Source organism: Equus caballus, chromosome 14, assembly GCF_041296265.1.
Source record: "Equus caballus isolate H_3958 breed thoroughbred chromosome 14, TB-T2T, whole genome shotgun sequence".
Taxonomy (NCBI): domain Eukaryota; kingdom Metazoa; phylum Chordata; class Mammalia; order Perissodactyla; family Equidae; genus Equus; species Equus caballus.
The window spans coordinates 47,218,391-47,237,540 of record NC_091697.1 but is presented as its reverse complement, the minus strand read 5'-3'; the positions used below and the strand labels follow the sequence as shown (position 1 = coordinate 47,237,540).

At 36.6% G+C, this 19,150-nt stretch overlaps 1 protein-coding gene across 4 annotated transcripts in view; it reads left to right on the top strand.

Annotated features, from left to right (window-relative positions):
- Positions 1-19,150, top strand: part of RBM27 (RNA binding motif protein 27) — a 69,227-nt gene that overhangs the window by 1,677 nt on the left and 48,400 nt on the right. For all 4 annotated transcript variants that reach the window (XM_023617492.2, XM_023617495.2, XM_023617493.2 and 1 more), the window contains exons 2-3: positions 9,289-9,407; positions 13,619-13,743. In XM_023617492.2, coding sequence (XP_023473260.1) covers positions 9,289-9,407; positions 13,619-13,743 — 244 coding nt within the window. The remainder of the gene's footprint in view (positions 1-9,288; positions 9,408-13,618; positions 13,744-19,150) is intronic.

Genomic DNA, 19,150 nt, shown 5'->3' with positions numbered 1-19,150 from the left:
GGATCATTTCCTGCCCCCTCCTCATTTCTTCTTCTTCCTTATCCTCCTGTTGGAGGTGAGGGCTTTCTGCCTTGAAAGAACAGGGGTAGAGAAGAGATGGGCAGGCTTTGATTCATTAGATCAGATCGCTTTAGTGGAAAAATTGAGTTTTTCAGAGGTGGAAATGAGGGGTAGTTTGGGAGGTGTGGAGGTATGGTAAAGTTGGGCCTGTTGGGAGACAGCTACTTCCTGTTCCCTGTTTATCTATTTCCTCCTCCTCCTGAGAAATCTTAACTGACTTTTGCCATTTTGCTACTTTGGGTTCTTGGGGTGGGATGGTAACACGTAGGAAGAGAGTCATCTGTAGTCCAGCGTGTCAGTCTTGTGAAGGTAAGATGGATCAGGGAGGCAGCATTAGAGGAATTTTGATGTCTGAAGTGGTACTTGCATCCTGAGGATGAGGAGTGTGTGAATAGAGCACAGGTATGAATAAATGTACACCAGGGGCTTCTGAGTTTTACATTAGCGATGGTTTAGTTAAAGTGAAAATGACTTTTGGACACACTCAGAAGTCTTGTAGAAGAATATGGGCCTCTTGAGTATGCGTCATACTTTTTCTTCAATAAAAAGTTTTGGAGCACAAAGATGAGATGGATTGTGATGAAGGTGGAAATAATGAAATAGATTTAGTGAAATCAACCATATATGGAAAAGACTGAAAAAAGAAAAATGCCTTTGTTTAAAAAATTCTTTACTTTAGTGTTATTTAACATTAAAAAAAACTTTATCTCTTGATTTTGTACACCTGCTCTGCTATTTCTGTTGCCTTTTGAAAATTTTTTTGGTGACGGTTTTCTGTACAAGTTCTGATTTTGTTTGTTGGTAGAGATCATTTTATTTCTTTTAATTTTTATTTTTTTGGTGAGGAAGATTGGCCCTCAGCCAATCTTCTGTGCCAGTCTTCCTCTGTTTTGTATGTGGGACACTGCCACAGCATGGCTTAATGGGCAGTGTGTAGGTCCACTCCTGGGATCCAAACCCGTGAACCCTGTGCCGCCAAAGTGAAGTGCACGAACCTAACCACTGTTCCACAGTTTTTTTCTTAATGTCACAATTTAGTGTGGGTAGGAAGTTAAACTTCCTAAGGGTGTCTTTCACTAGGCTTTTTTGGCTATTTATACTAAGCATTCATAGATATTTTGTAATTTTCATGGGTAAAAGTTATCTTTCATAATGATTGAGTTTGATTTCCCCATTTGTTTTGAGTTATATGTTCAACTTAAAGCACACATCATGCTTCTTTTCTTTTCTTTTTTAAAAAGTTTTGTAACCTTTTTAGAGTTAAAAAAGGCCTAGAATCACTACTGACTTTAATAGTATAGGTGGCATTCCTAGAACTAAAAATAAAAATACTTATTTTTAACTCACTTAAGTAATGGTTTTGAATGGAAGTGTTAATATGAAATAGTAAATGCAAATGGAGATATCACATACATTTTTGTTCTTAGTATGTTGTCATGAGAGATTATTTTTTGTTTCTTTAGACAAATGTAAAATGTAATAAATGGTATGCTAAAGTGGATTGTATTTGTAAATTTACTTTTTGCATATTCCAGATTCAAGAAAATTTTCATGACAGATTGGCATGTTGCTGCAACATGACATTTCAGAGCAGTTGTTAGGCTTTCAGATAATGTAGTTTCAGTGGAGAAGTTGGAATCATACTGTGGCTGTGCACGTGATTATTGCACTTTCTTATTTAGCTTAATTTACAGTTAACTAAATTTATGACATTTTTAATTTTTAGGGGTTTTTAAGCAAGTTACATCTTGTCACTGGTTAAACAAAGGCATGTAATGGGATATTTCTAAATCAATCCAGTTTACATGTGATTATTCCCTGCAGACAAATTAGAAATATCATGTGCTCTTAGAGCTTATCTGTTACCTTCCACTCCTTTTGTAGATGTGGAACATAATCTAGAGAAAAGACAGAAGGAGGGAGCCTGGAAGAAATGACTCCTTCACTGACTGGGAAAAACCCGGTACCATTTTTGTTGGCAGTGTAGTAAAGGGGAGAGACGCCATCTTAGTCAAGAAGTTTATACAGTGTCTCTTTTCCTACTGCTTCATGAGCAGACTGAACTCATGGATCTCTTTGGGGTCCTCATCTGTCTTCACTTTCAAAATATCCTAGATATCCTAGTTATGGAGACTATGTAGGGATTATGCATAATTAGGAGATGTCGTGGTTTCTTTGTGTCAGAATAACTGCTTCTTTTAAGTATGTGAACCCCTTAAAAGTAAGGTTCTAAGTAAATTTAGGGATAAATGAATTGCTGAAGAAATTTCTACAAGTTAAGAAAAAGTTCAGGCAAGCATTTTTCAGTAAGAAATGTGTTTCTACCCAAAACTGTCGTCTTTAATGGGGAATGTTTTAAATTGTTTATATTGTATATATTAAATATATATAAACATATATAATTCGCCACTGCTTACTTGGCTAATTGTAAAAGTTTGTCTTGATATATGTTTTACAAACAGTGGTGGGGTTTCTAATACTTTTTGGACAGTTGCATTCATCCATCTATTCTAGTAGAGCATTGTTACGTGAATCAGAGCGTTTAGTTTCTAGTTCTATATCTATCTTAGATTCACTGTGTGACTTTGGAGATACTGTCTAACCTTTGCCTATGAAATAGAGTTAATAATATTAGCCTTTTACCTACCTCACAAATATGATACGAGTATTAATGATGCAGACTGTAAAAAGTGCTTTGTGTACCTCAGACTCATTAAATATAAATGAAGTTTTATGGTTTTGAAATATGAAAATATATTAAACCCTTTCTGTGAAAGTATTTTACTTATTAATGTTAAGCACCACTGCCACTTACAAAATAATAAGCAGTCTAGTGCATGATAGAGCTGGAGTCTCATTGCAGGCCCTATAGGCAGGAAGAGGAATTGCTAGTGAAGGCCGTAGTCTTGATGTGCAGTTTCTGAGAGTTCAGACCATATCGAGGTCTTTTTAAGTGCACTGGGAGGTTGACTATGTTGTCATCTCTGATTATGATGGAAAAAACAGCAATAAAGTTCATTGACTGAGATCATTTTATTGGTTCAGTGGTCACGGGGGGTATAGTTGGTTGAACTCTAGAGTTTATATGCTACTATAGGTTTGCAATTCTTATCACATTAAACTCTTACTAGTAATCTGTGCAGTTGCTCAAATGGAAGGAAAAATCATCACCTAGCAGCTGTTAGACCCGACCTCCCTGATGAATAAACTACTAGGTTGAAATGAGTATTTTGGAGGTATGTTCTTAAGATCGAGAAGTACTGGTATTTTTCTAAAGTGTATATAGTGGCCTCAGAGAATTAGTGTGCCTCTTACATCCGGTGAGACTTGTTAAGGAGACCACTCACTATTTCATAGAGAAGGATTATTTTGACCAGAAGACTTCTTGGCAAGTTTTAGTATACTAAGTTAAGAACATATTTGTTCTTAGGTCCTTTGGTCTGTCTCCTAAATATGTCTGACTTCATTCTTCCTGGCCCAGTTGCTGTAGGCTAGAAGCCAGAAGTTGCTGTTATAGTCCTATGTTTCTTACCACTGTCTTGTCTCATCCTCTCACGGTGTTGTTACTTACTTCATTTTTAATCTTTTTTTTTAACCATTTGCTATTTTGTGCTATAATTATTTTCATATCCATCTCTTGGCCATGTGACTGCAGGGCAAGGTCTGTCTTACTCAAAGTAATTCCATTACCAAGCAAGATGCTTGGCACTTAGTAAACACTCAGTAAATGTTTAAATGAATCAGTGTCCTCATATGTATGTTTAGGTTGGTTGACAATCATAAATATAAGATTTTTTTTTAATAGTCTAGGTTTCTGGATATGGTTAGCTGGTGGCTACTGCTGTGGGAGCCATAGTGTTAACAAAGTTCTTGGTTATTCACTTATACTTTTTGATTAAATCAGCTTAGATTTTACTTATTTTTCGAGTATTGTCTTATCAAAGGAATAAACTAAACACAGATCTCAGAGTCAGACTTTTTGGGTTTTTTTGTTTGTTTTGAGGAAGATTAGCCCAGAGCTAACACCTGCTGCTGCTCCTCCTCTTTTTGCTGAGGAAGACTGGCCCTGAGCTAACATCCATGCCCATCTTCCTCTACTTTATATGTGGGACGCCTACCACAGCATGGCTTGCCAAGCGGTACCATGTCTGCACCTGGGATCCAAATTGGTGAACCCCGGGATGCTGAAGCAGAACGTGCAAACTTAACCACTGTGCCACCAGGTCGGCCCCAGACTTTTTGTTTTTTTATTTTTTATAAAATAAAAAGCATTATTGCATTGCAGAAAATATAGAAAGGAGAGAAAAGAATAAAATTGTGTATATTTATTTCCAATTTCTCTTCTGTGCATGAATTTTCATGTAGCTGTAATCAGATTCATATAAAATTTTTTATCTTGATTTCTCCAGTTGACATTACATCAGAAGCATTTTTCATGTTTCTGTATTATTTTTATAACCATCATTTTGGATGCCCAATATTTCATAAACGTTCGACAGTAAGAATGGTTACCTTGACTTTGCTTTTTCTATTAAAAATGCTGTTTTTACACAATAAATGTATATATTTTAATGTCTCTTAGGTACCAGTAGTATTTTCTATATTTGGCTTTTTTTCCTGAGGCTGTTTTCCCATAAGTACAACTATTAGTCAAAGAATATGAACATTTTTAATGGCTGTTGATATACATTAAAATCAGGAGGTTTTTTCCCTGTGGCCCAATTGCATATTTGTTAATTATCTTGCCTCTGAAACAAAAATCACACTAAGATAAAACATAAAATTGAGCCTATGTCAGAAACATGTAGATTTTTCTGAAAGTGGAAAGGATTTAAGTAGTCTTGGCTTTTTCCTAAAACAATTAGAATGTAATGGTTTTTTAGTAGTGCTTCTTGGCTTAGGGCCTAAGGCAAGGAAGGACCTTTACTCTTTGGTCTTGGGATTGGGTATTTGTCTGAAATCTGTAAAGCTAATGTGCCAGCTCAGCAGATGTCGTATACCTGCAATGGAACTTTCATTAAGGAGGAAAAAGACAAATTTGAGGTTTATACAGATAAGACATTTTTGCAGCAATATTTCTGTTGAGTTGCCCTGATAAAACAATTCATTGAGTTGATTTTTATTTTTTGAATAACTTAAAAGATAATTGAAACATGTTCTTAGAACATTATTATGCAAGATGTGAATTTTAAGGAATCCTCATATTTCTAACTTCCATTAAACTTTGGGAAATTTCTTCTGTTGGTTCTTTATTTTAACTGAAAGGTAACTATTGATTGAGAGTTAGAATGCATTAATTTGTTGTGCAGATATACATTAGACAAGTATAAATGCTGTGAAATAGATTTTACTAGTGTGGAATTGCAGCTGAGTTTTAGTTCCACAGGTGTGCTGTCTGCCTGGTCTTGAGTGGATCACTAAATTTGTCTTTATATATTTACAAATTTACATATCAATAAAGTGAATAATAATTCTTTGATTATGCTATTAGGCCTTTTAAAGACTCTCTACTGGAATAATAATTCTAGATGGATATTATTACCTTTTCTAATCTCTTTCTTATAACAGAAGTCCCTTTTCGTCTAGGAACGTGTGTATTTAACATAGACATGGATCCAAAATTGTAAAATCTCTTTTATTCTAAAATATGCTTGTCCCTATAGTTAAGCAAAAACAAATTTCCATAAGCTTTGATTACAAATGAATAGCTAAAAGGTTTCAGATACTCTTCTTGGGAAAGAGAAGTAAGAAGGGGCCCAGCATCTATCTTGTAATCTGTCAGGGATCTTAGTCATACTCAGATTTTTGAGATACACTTCTGGAAGTCTTGAGCTGCTATTGGCATTGGTACCATAGCTACTACAGTATTGTTATTGTCAGTTTTTAAAGTTTATGAAAGACTACATAAGATCATAAAGGTACAGAAAATTACAGCGTAGAACTCCCCAGTGTATTTAAGTTTCATCATCCAATTGGTATGACTTATTGTTTCAGACTGGCAATTTCCTTCATAGTGCACTTTATGGATACATGTTAGCTGTTAAATTTAAATGGTCCCATTCCTTCAGCTGTAAACACTCTTTTGTGTTTGGTGCAGAATTCTAACTATCATTTACTAACAATCAGTTGTTCACTCACATAAAACAAATATTTAGAATCTCTGATCACTCTCTTTTCTTAGTGTCTAGTCTTTTTCTACTCTTTTACCTTCTTGTGACTTTCGTCCTGTGTTTTAACTATCACATCAAAGTGTATTTCATCAGAAGCAGCCTAACTCTCCATTTGTTTTTCAGAGTCAGAATACTTAATATATGTATAAGATATCTGGGTTTGTTTAACCCACTTCATTTATCTAGTAATCGAAATGTTATGCCTGTTTCTCGCTAGAAACCTCATATCCTTACCCAGCATTTTACCTGTCAGGTCATGAGACTCCTTGTAGGGTCCCGCAACACGAGGGAAATTACCATTGCTTCTTTCTGCCGTTCTTATTTATTTAAAAAAATCCAGGGGCCGGCCCCATAGCCGAGTGGTTAAGTTGGTGCGCTTCGCCTCGGCAGCCCACGGTCTTGCCAGTTCGGATCCTGGGCGCGGATGTGGCACCGCTCGTCAGGCCGTGCTGAGGTGGCATCCCACATGCCACAACTAGAAGGACCCACAACTAAAAATATACACTATCTACCGGGGGTTTGGGGGAGAAGGAAAAATAAAATCTTAAAAAAAAATCCTTTTCTTTCTATTTTTGGAATATCTTCCTTATCCAGGATCTGAACTTTGTAAGTAAAGGTAGAAATGTGATTTTTCCCCCCTCTCCTCTCCACTTGAATGTTGATTAGAATTATGCTGATCAAATATCTTACTCTTCTCAGGAGTGAGATTGTCTACCTACACATCTCTCTTTTAAGGTGTTTATGGAATAGCCAAGGTGGGCATGGCATATGTAATATTTTTTGAAGATGGAAATGCAATATATTTGTTTTAGAATTTAGCAATTGGATTTACTAAGGTAATGATAATTCTCCAAAATGTAATTTATATTTTTTACTTAAGAAAAGTCCCAGCTTTCTTTTAAGTTGCATGTTTTTATTAATATGTAACTCATCATCTTTGACACTTACGCTCTCTCCTAATGCACTTTGACCCTTGACCATAATTTTTTTTATTAGCTCTGAGTTTTGTGAAATTGACAATCACTGAAATTTGCTTAGAATTTGGTGCATGTATGCATAGATTTTTTTAATAAACATCCAATTTACAAACATGCATGCTTTATTTATTTATTTTTTAGATTTTATTTTTCCTTTTTCTCCCCAAAACCCCCCGGTACATAGCTGTGTATTTTTAGTTGTGGGTCCTTCTAGTTGTGGCATGTCCATGCCCAGGATCCGAACTGGCGAAACCCTGGGCCACTGCAGCAGAGCGCAAGAACTTGACCACTCGGCCACGGGGCCAGCCCCTGCATAGATGTTTAAAGAACCAGCCTTTCCCACAACAGTGTTAATATTGGCAGTGAAAAAAATTCTGCTATTTTATTGAATTATGAACTTTAAGAATACAGACCAGAAGGAAGTAAAAGTGCTGATGCTTGGTTTTTCTTTTGTTTTCTAATCTCATAAAGTTGTTGAAAATCTGATTAATAATCTTGAGCTGAAACTTTTTAACTTTCTGGTTGGCAGTGGAGGCTCAAGGATTATAGAACAAAATTATAGTTAGATTTGAATAATGTTTTATCGGGATATGATCACTTTGCTTGCATAATGATTTTATTTGCTGTCATTCTGAGTTTTTTCATTTTACCTTCACAATAACCCTGTGAAGCCACAAAGGATATGTGTTACTTAAATGTACATTCATACGTACACATATGTTAATACATATATATTTTTTATAACATTAAAACTTTCAGTTTCATATAATGTAGATAAACGTTAAGTCTGGTAGATTGCTATATGTCAGGAGTTGGCAACTCAAGGATCATGTGCTGACCTGGCATAGGAGATGATTTCGAATGTCAAAGTCAGGTTACTACTGACAAAAAAAAATGTGAAGTAGATAAAGATTATCTCTGCCGCCCTTCCCCCACTTCTCTTATCCTTTCTGTTCTAATTCCCAGATCTTTCCTTCCTTTCTTTCTTATAGCTGCTAAAGTGTTTGCCAGTAATGTTTAAGGTGCCATCCTTCTTGTGTTCTCACTTTTTTTGTGTGGGGGGGGTGAAGATTAACCCTGAGCTAACATCTGCTGCCAATCCTCCTCTTTTCGCTGAGAAAGACTGGCCCTGAGCTAATATCCGTGCTCATCTTCCTCTGCTTTATATGTGGGACGCCTGCTGCAACATGACTTGACAAGCAGTGCATGGGTCCACACCTGGGATCTGAACTGGCAAATCCCAGGCTGCTGAAGCGGAACGTGCGAACTTAACCCCTGCGCCATAAGGCCAGCTCTGTGTTCTTGCTTTTTAAAAAGGTCTTTAAGATATTCACTAAGAAGATTTGCAGTGGAATTGGTCACCACTTTTTTTTTAAGATTGGCATCTGAGCTAACATGTGTTGCCAAACATTTTTTTCTTCTTCTTCTCCCCAAAATGCCCCAGTACACAGTTGTATATTCTAGTTGTGAGTGCCTCTGGTTGTGCTATGTAGGACACTGCCTCCACAAGGCTTGATGAGTGTTACTGTGTCTGCGCCCAGGGTCCTAACCGGCAAAACCCCTGGGCCGCCGAAGTGGACGCCAGCTTAACTACTTGGCCATGGGGCCGGCACCTGGATTGCTGTTTTTGGATGCTGGTACCTAGGGTCATAGGGGATGAGGAAAGCTGTCCCATCACTTCTCCTGCTTCTTCCTCATTGGTCACATGGAATAGATCATTCTTGAGGATATTGACAGTGCTTCTGCAGGCCAGGAGTCAGGCTGTAACTTAAGGGTCAAATTGGCACCCTTTCCCTATTACTATTGAGAGAGCAAAAAATGTATATTTGGCCCAAAATTCTGGGTATAATTAGAACATTGAAGATAGGAGACAAACTGTTTTATAAAATAAGCAGAAAAGGAAAATATCACTTGCACTGCTGTGTCCATGCTGTTTGTTATTATAGTGGCCTGTGTTTGCAGTCCCTTTTTAAAATAAAGATTTTTACCTTTAGTTTTCCAAAATATGGGATGACTTCATTAATGACATCACTGTTTGAAAAAAATGTTTTAAAGTTTTTATTTTCTCTTTGTCTAACTAGATGTGATGCTGACCCTTCGGCCTTAGCCAACTATGTTGTAGCATTGGTCAAGAAGGACAAACCTGAGAAAGAATTGAAAGCCTTTTGTGCTGACCAACTTGATGTCTTTTTACAAAAAGGTAATTATTATGGGCCTTCAACCAAGTATTTAAGTAAAGATTTTAAATTTGAAGCTTCTTGATAAGATCTTGAAGATATAAACTTGAAAGGAAAGAAATTGGTCAGGGTCCTTTAAATACTTGAATATACCCATTCATGCTTAACTATTTATCATGTATTTTGGCAGAACTGTTTTCTTCCCTTTCCTTTTCTTCTCTGCTTCTTTCCTATATTGAGGCAGTGGTAGCTCTAATGCTTGTTAGGTGAATGGGTCCTTTGTAGCTTGTGGCAGAACCTAGTTTATGGTTGAGGTAACAATTTAAGGAAAATAAAGCTATTTTTTTCCCTCTTCACTGGGGCTTCTTGATATCCAAGAGATGTGCATGATCCTCTTCTCTTTGGGCCTTTAGTTTCTCATCTTTTTGCCAAAGTCCTTTCTGTAGTCTACAGAGCTTCCTGGAGGCCTCCCCTGACACTTCCCTGACCTCATCTCCTACCACACCCCCTCACTTGTTCCATTCTAGCCACACTCCACACTGACCACCTGTTTTTCCAACATGGCAAACATGTTCCCAACTGTGGGCTTTTTTTTTTTTGGGTGTGAGAAAGATTGGCCCTGAGCTAAAATCCATACCAGTCTTCCTCTATTTTGTATGTGGGATGCTGTCACAGCATGGCTTGATGGAGTCGTGTGTAGGGCTGTGCCCAGGATCCAAATGCCTGAACCCCAGGGCCACTGAAGCAGAGTGTGACAACTTAACTATTATGCCACCAGACCAGCCCCCCAACTCGGGGCTTTTGAACTCTCTTTACCATTGCTTGATGCCTGGTTTCTTACCTATGGTTTCTGGTCTGTTCTCAAATGTCGTCTTCTCAGTGGGTCCCCTGAACACTCTTATACAATAGAGTATACCCCATGCCCCTAGTCACTCTCTCCTCTTCTCAACCGTGCTTTATTTATTTTTTTTCATGGCACTTGTCATTCCTTGTCATGTTACAGGTTTCTTTGCCTGTTTATCTGTGTGTGTGGCTCCCTGTCTCTCCATCATTTATCTTTCTCTTTGTTGAGAGTGGAGACTTGGAACCTACAGTGCTTGGCACGTAGAAGATATTCAGTAAATATTGTTGAATGGATGAACAGGAATGTGGATAATGCGCACTTACTGGTTCATCTAGCTATTGGTGATGAGAAGATACCCTTTAACTCACGTATCTACTGAGAAAGAAAAGATAGTAAATATGGCTTTGTAAGCTAAAACACAGGATAACATTTTTTGTATGTGCATTTTAAGACTTTTTTGTACAAAAAAAATCTGATACAGAATTCCTTGCCAGTACAGATGAGTATTTTCTTTTCTAGATGTACTAGTTTATTATCACTTAGTTTATGTTAAAGATGTTGTAAAAATGTAGTCATGAAAAAAAGTGGGGGAAAAAAGCAAAACATAGCAAAGACTTTTGGGGTAGGAGGCAAATGTATGTTTAGACATCTAAGAATTCCTTGTTATAAGAGCTTTAAAGATTTTTAGTAACTTTCTAAATTATGAAAGTAATATACATGAGGAAGAATTATAAAAACATTTTAAAAAGGAGAAGAAAACAAACAGCCATAAATTTGCCACCAGAGATAAATCAGTCACCAACTTATATGTGCCTTTCTAGACTAGCATTGTCCAGTCGAAGTTTGTGCAGTGATGGATATGGTCTATATCAGCCCTTTCTTTTTTTGAGCAAGACTATCCCTGAACTATCATCTGCCAATTCTCCTCCTTTTGCTGAGGAAGGCTGGCCCTGAGCTAACATCCATGCCCATCTTCCTCTGCTTTATATGTGGGGCGCCTACGACAGCATGGCTTGCCAAGTGGTGCCATGTCTGCACCCGGTATCCGAACCAGCAAACCTTGGGCCGCCAAAGGAAAATGTGCACACTTAACCGCTGTGCCACCTGGCCGGCCCCTATATCTGCCCTTTCCATTTCAGCAGCTATTAGTGGCTATTGAGTACTGAAATTTGGCTAATGTGACTTAGGAACTGATTTTTAAATTTAATTTTAATTAATTTAAATAGCTACCTGTGGCTAGAGGCTCCTGTATTGGACGGCACAGCTCTGGATTTATGTATATGTTTATATTGCGTATTAAAGTGGTATACTCTTCTGTAATATCCTTTAAAAACAACTTAATAGTATGTCTTGAATATTGTTTAATGTTAGATGTTTATGCTTGCTTTCTTCATTGGGTTATATGTCTTTTAAATTGTAATACATGTTTTAAAAATACAAAAGCATGTGAAATGTCTTCTGATCGTAAAGGCTTTTGAAAGGTCTGATTATTGTCTTAAAGTTATGTGTAACAGTTAACAAGAGCTAATAGTTTTATAATCATGGGAAATGCTCACTACACAAATTAATAGCACAAAGAAGTTTATGAAAAGATGCTTTTATGAAGAAAAATTAATTTAACATTTTACAGATAGCTAAATATATAGAATGTGTAATGATTACAGTGTAAGCAGAGTCTGTGTTGTACTTCTTTTTTTTGAGGAAGATTAGCCCTGAGCTAACATCTGCTGCCAATCCTCCTCTTTTTGCTGAGGAAGCCTGGTCCTGAGCTAACATCGTGCCCATCTTCCTTCACTTTATATGTGGGATGCCTACCACAGCATGGCTTGTCAAGCAGTGCCATGTCTGCACCCGGGATCCGAACCGGCGAACCTCAGACCACCAAAGTGGAATGTGGGCACTTAACTGCTGCGCCATTGGGCTGGCCCCCTGGTTGTACTTTTTTTTTTTGCTTTTTTTTTTTTTTATTAATGTTATGATAGATTACAACCTTGTGAGATTTCAGTTGTACATTTTTGTTAGTCATGTTGTGGGTACACCACTTCCCCCTCTGTGCCCTCCCCCCACCCCCCCTTTTCCCTGGTAACCACCGATCAGATCTCCATATCAATATACTAAATTCCACCTATGAGTGGAGTCATATAGAGTTCGTCTTTGTCTGACTGGCTTATTTCGCTTAACATAATACCCTCGAGGTCCATCCACGTTGTTGTGAATGGGCCAATTTTGTCTTTTTTTATGGCTGAGTAGTATTCCATTGTGTATATATACCACATCTTCTTTATCCAATCATCAGTTTCTGGGCATGTAGGCTGGTTCCACGTCTTGGCTATTGTAAATAATGCTGCGATGAACATAGGGGTGCAACGGACTCTTGAGATTTCTGATATCAGGTTCTTAGGATAGATACCCAGTAATGGGATGGCTGGGTCATAGGGTATTTCTATTTTTAACTTTTTGAGAAATCTCCATACTGTTTTCCATAGTGGTTGTACCAGTTTGCATTCCCACCAACAGTGTATGAGGGTTCCTTTTTCTCCACAACCTCTCCAACATTTGTCACTCTTGGTTTTGGATGTTTTTGCCAATCTAACGGGAGTACCCCTGGTTGTACTTTTAATATGCTCTTTAGGTGTTTTTTAGGGTAGGACAAATGAAAGTTACATTTGTTCCGAATAACATAATATAAATATTTTGACATTTATATTTTTAATAAGTTCATCTGGTTTTCCCCATTCAATTCATGTGAAAAAGTTACAAAATAAAGCAACTTTTAAGTAAAACACAAAAAGATAATTTGATGTCATTCTCATGTGAAAATTTGTTTTCAACTGATTTTAAAATATTTTAAATTAAATTTTTGAGTAGGCAGTGCATTTAATCTGACAGTATAAGGACGTACTGTGAATAGTCTCTCTCACCTGTTCTTTATCTGTTCCCTTCCCACCCTCCGTACACAACTTTGTCATTTTTTGTGTCTTAGTTTTTTTAAATACAAATATAAACAGATACAAATATTTAATCTTATATCTTTGAGATCTGATATTATCAGCACTCATTCTTTTTTACAGCTACTGTGTATTCTGTTGTATGGTTGTCACGTAATTTATTTTAACTAGTCTCTTATTCATGGAAGTTTGAATTGTTCCCAGTCTTTTACTCTTATGTATCAGACAAATAATCTTGTATATATATCATTTTGTACATGTGCAAGTATGTCCAAAGGATTTAAAAGTCCAGAAGTGGTATTCTCCATAAACGTTAGGCTCATTTTTGGTTCCACCAGCAGTGTATGAGATGTCCCATTTTCCTCAACTTTGCCAATAGAGTGCATTGTCAAACTTTTGGTTTTTGTTTGTACAATACTTATATATTATTTCTTTTCCTTAGAAACTTCAGGTTTTGTGGATAAACTATTTGAAAGTCTCTATACTAAGAACTACCTTCCACCTTTGGAACTAGTTAAGCCTGAGCCAAAACCACCAGTCCAAGAAAAAGAAGAAATTAAAGAAGAGGTAATGCAAAGTTTTCTTTTGCTTTTGGGGGCTTCTTAGATCTTATTACCAGTATTATTCTTAGTTGGAAGTTGACCTCCTTAGAAGTAGTTATCTGCTGACTGAAGTTTCTGGGTTTTGGGCAATGTGCAGATTCTTTATCAGGGCTTCTTAGTTCCTTAGACTTGAAGAGCTGGAAGAATTTCAGATACCTTGGTTAATAATCCAAGAAATACTTTAGTGTATTGAGGAATTCAGAGAAATCTTATCCAATGACTTTTTAAAAAAGAAAACTTGGTTAAATATTGAGTCTCTACTGAACGTAAAGTACAGTCATATGCTGCATAATGATGTTTTGGTCAATGATGGACTACGTTTACAATGGTGGTCTCCTAAGATTAGTATCATACAGCCTAGGTGTGTAGTAGGCTGTTACCATCCAGGTTTGTGTAAGTACACTCTATGATGTTTGCACAACAATGAAATCACCTAATGATGCATTTCTTAGAATGTATCCCTGTCATTAAGTGACGCATGACTGTTAGTGAAACCTTGAGAAATCGTTAGGTAACACATTTTCATTTTTTCTTTTTTAACTGTATAGAGTTTTTTAAATAGTTAATGTAATTATAGACATCACTGTCAACATAGGAAAGAAAAGGAAAAAAAATGTTTTTACAATGTTGAAGTGTAAAGATGTGATTATAGATGGTCATCTAATTGTTTGGACCAAGGAGGAAATTTTACAGAGTTCATTTCTCATTCCTTTTATGTAAAGACGACATAGTATTATGTGATAAGAATATGAGTTCCAAAATCAGGCTGCATGAGTTAAAATAGTAGTTCTAAAGTAGGTTAAACAACTTCTTCCATTTTCACTTCAGGAAAATGATGATCAAAGTAGCATTCATCTTATTGAAGATTAAATGAAATTTTATATATACATACACACATGCACACACATATCCTAGTCCAGTGCCTGGCATATAAATGTTGATTAATTTACAGAAATATTTCCCAGCTTTTGTTTTTATTATAATTATTAAATAAACTTTTCATTTGGGAATAATTTTAAACTTAAATAAAAATTACAAGAACAGTACCCAAAACACCCATATACCATGTACCTAGATTGGAGATTTGCCCCATTAGCTCTCCTTAAAATCCACACCCAGAACTATTTTTCTGAATCATTTGAGAGGAGGTCAGATACATCATGACCCTTGACCCCTAAATTCTAATGTGTATTTCATAAGAATCAGGATATTCTCTTAGATAGCTATGGTACTGTTATCAGTTTCAATAAATTTAACATTAATAAAATAGTCTACTGTCTGTGTTCCAGTTTTGTCAATCGACCTAACAATGTTCCATTTTTATAGCATATCTTTTTCCTCTCCAGTACAAGATTCATTCTAAGCATCACATATTGTGTTTAGTTGTCATTTCTGATACATTTTTAAATTCTAGGCTGATTAAATTGACCCAACAGTAAAAGAAAACAAAATGTGGCTATATTTAAGATCAGTTGATACTACTTTCACTTTTTTGGTTTTGGCTCCTGCCTGCGAATTCTCTCATAAAGTCTTATTTTTTTAATTGTATCACTTTTTCGTGACGAAGATTGACCCTGATCTAAAATCTGTTGCCAGTCTTTGTCTTTTTCTTTTTTCTCCCCGAAGCCCCCCGGTACGTAGTTGCATATCCTAGTTGTAGGTCCTTCTAGTTGTTCTATGTAGGACGCCACCTCAGCATGGCTTGACGAGCGGTGCTGAGTCCATGCCTAGGCGCATGTCCTTTTCTACAATCATTGAAGGTCAGTGTCTGAAAGAAAGCTTGTTTGAATATAAGAGAAAAATTGTATTATCTTGAGGTTTGAAAGGACAGTTTTAAAAAAACAAATTGGTACACGATTTCATTTTGTATCTTTATAGTAAATCCTAAGTTTGCAAATTGTGAAAAATTTCTATGTGTAACTACCCCAAGTGATGTGTTCTGGCATTTCTCCTATTTTTCTAAGACTTTGTGTGTAACTTGTCATTCCTGACCTAAATGAAAGCTCATATAATATTGTATAAATATAATAGTTTATAGTACTTCTGTTAGATGAAGTGAAAGGAAAGGGTTTGAGGTATCACAGTACCTTTGACTAATTGACTTTCTGTCTGTGCTCAATTGTTGTAGTTGCTCTGAGTAGGTTACAGAGGAGCAAAGCTGTCTTAAGGACTAGTAGCTTTAACTTTCTTCCTTGGTCCCCAGCTACGTTGTACCATTAGTTGTTTTACAGTTAGACTGTTGGTCACATGGGGAACCAGGTGAGAGAATTTGGATCATTGGCATAACTCATCCTGGTACTGGAAAAACACTTGGTATGTATGTGCCATGATTTATGAAGCACAATACATTTTGTCTATAGTTAGAAAATTACTTGTACATTTGCTGTAGTTATAATTGGCTGTTATTAAACCCTTTACCCTGTCTGTCTGAGTTCACGAACATGTAAAAGAACAATCCATAAAGATGGTAGATCTTTGGTATAATAATTCCTTACTCACACTATACCATGATCATCTGAAATGTTAGAAGGGAGTTTTTCTTAGACCCAGTGCATATATTTATGACTAGAAATATAAGAACCTCAGGCAGTTTTTTCCCCCCTTTGGTTTGTCTGAAAATATTTCATTTGAATTTTTTAAAAACCCATTATAGAGAATTTTCAACCTACACCAAAAGGAGACAGAATAGTGTAACAAATTCCCATATATTCATCACTCAGCCCCAACAACCCATCAACCCATGGCCAGTCGTGCCCTGTCTGCATCCCTGTTTAGTACACTTTTATATCTAAAATGGTCCAGTAGAATGGGGGCTCTCAGACTTGGATAGCCATGACAGACTAAGATAATAAATTGTTAGAGCCACCCCTGATGGCCTGGTGGTTAAAGTTTGGTGTGCTCCACTTTGGTGGTCTGGGTTTGGTACCCAGGCGTGGAACCACACCACTTGTCTCTCAGTCACCATGCTGTGGTGGCCGCTTACATAGAGGAACTAGAAGGGCTTGTACCTAGAATATACAGCCATGTACTGGGGCTTTGGGGAGGGGAAAAAAAAGAGCACATATAAAATAGAGGAAGACTGGTACAGTTGTTAGCTCAGCAACAATCCTCCTCAAGCAATAAGAGGAAGATTGGCAACATGTTAGCTCAGCTTGAATCTTTCCCAGCAAAAAAAATAAATAGTTAAAACTTCTTAAATATGTGTGTAATGGTCACACATCTAATAGAAGATGTAAGGTAGAAAAATTTGTCAGGTGGAAAACATAGAAGAAACACTTTTAAAAGTTTGCATGCTTGATCATAATCTGATTCTGTAAAGAAATCTACTTTTCATAGTCTTAGAGTAGTAGGATCAAAGTAGGTAAGAGATTTTGGTGTATGAAGTCTTCATGTATATTACTAATTCAAGAGATAGAAGGCAATATAATGCCATATAACTTGTTTCAGAATAAAAGTTTAAAATAATTGTGGAAAAACATATCCTTACCACTGGAAGTTCTAGAAAATTTATTTAAAATAGAAAAGAATGCAGATTATTTTTAACTTAAAGTTTTTATTATGAAAATATTTGAAAGAAGCCAGAATAATATACTCAGCCCCTACGTAGCCATCATTCAGCTTCAATAATTGTAGACCTGTGGGGAGTCTTCTTTTTCTATACCTTTAACCACTTTCTATCTTCTTAAATTATTTTGAAAAAATCTCAGACATTGTGTCATTTCATCTGTAAATACTTAGTATCTTTAAAAGGTAATATTTAAAAAGCCCCCAAATAGCTTTATCATATATAAAAATAACAATAACTCCTTAATGTCATCAGATACCCAGTGATAAAATTTCCAGTTGTTCATAAATGTCCATTTTTTTCCATTTGTTTGAGCCAAGCTCCAATCAAGTTGATTAAAATGTCTTTTTTGTTTAATTCCCTCTTCCTTCTTCCCTTTCACTTCCCTCTTCCCAGGGTAACTGTTACTCTTACTTCTAGTATTATGTACTAGTTTCTCCTGTTTTTTTCCTTTTTGATGGGGATGATTGGCCCTGAGCTAACATCTCTTGCCAATCTTCCTCTTATTGCTTGAGGAGGATTGTTGCTGAGCTAACAACTGTACCAGTCTTCCTCTATTTTATACGTGGGATGCTGCTGCAGCGTGGCTTGCTGAGTGATGTGTAGGTCTGCACCTGGGATCCGAACCTGTGAACCCTGGGCTCTTGAAGTGGAGCATGTGGACTTAACCACTACACCACTGGGCTGGTCCCCCTGCTTTTTCCATTTTATGTAACAGGAATCAATGCAGTCTTTTGTCTAGCTTTTTAAGGTCATTATTATGTGAGAGTCATCCATATCCTGTATGCTCTTTGACTTTTTTCCTTTTTCAAAGATTAGCACCTGAGCTAACAGCTGTTGCCAATCTTCTTTTTTTCTTTTCTGCTTTTTCTCCCCAAATCCCTCCAGTACACAGTTGTATATTTTAGTTGTGAGTCCTTCTAGCTGTGGCATGTGGGACACTGCCTCAGTGTGGCCCAATGAACGGTGTCATGTCTGTGCCCAGTGTCCGAACGGGTGAAACCCTGGGCTGCCAAAGTGGAGCACGCGAACTTAACCACTCTGCCATGGGGCCGGCCACTTTGACTGTTTTTTTAATAGCTTTATTTAGATATAATTCACTTATACAATTTACCTATTTAACGTGTACAAACGTGATGGTTTTTATTGTTTTCAGAGTTGTGCAACCATCACCACGATCCATTGTAGGATACAAAGAAGACTCATACCAGTTAAGCCATCATCCTCCAAGTCTTCCCCCTACCCCCAGCCCTCTGCAGCCACTCGTCTACTTTCTGTCTCTGTGGATTTGCCTCTTCTGCACATTTCATATAAATGGAATTATACAATATGTAGTCTTTTTTGACTGGCTTCTTTCACTTCAGGGTTCATCCAGGTTGTAGCATGAGTCAGTACTTCTTTTTTTATGGCTGAATAGTATTCCATTTTATGGATATATCACATTTTCTTTTATCCAGTCATCAGTTGATGGATATTTGGCTTGATAGGCAAATGGTTAACACTTTTTGGCGTTTCTGAATACTGCTGTGATCATTCATGCACGAGTTTTTTTGTGGCCTTATGTTTTTATTTCTCTTGGATCCTTTGACTTTTTAAGAATAGTTTTTCCCATTAGGAGTTAATACACATCCACCAAAAAAACCCCTTGGAAAATATAGAAAAGCAAAAAGAAGGAAAAAGATCTGCAAGTTGATGTCTTTTAAGTTTCTTTTAATCTTTAAATCATTTCTTCATACCTACCTGTTTGTCTCTCTCATTCTTCTTTTCCTCATTCTCTTTTTTCCCTCAAATTTTATTTTGTTTAAGA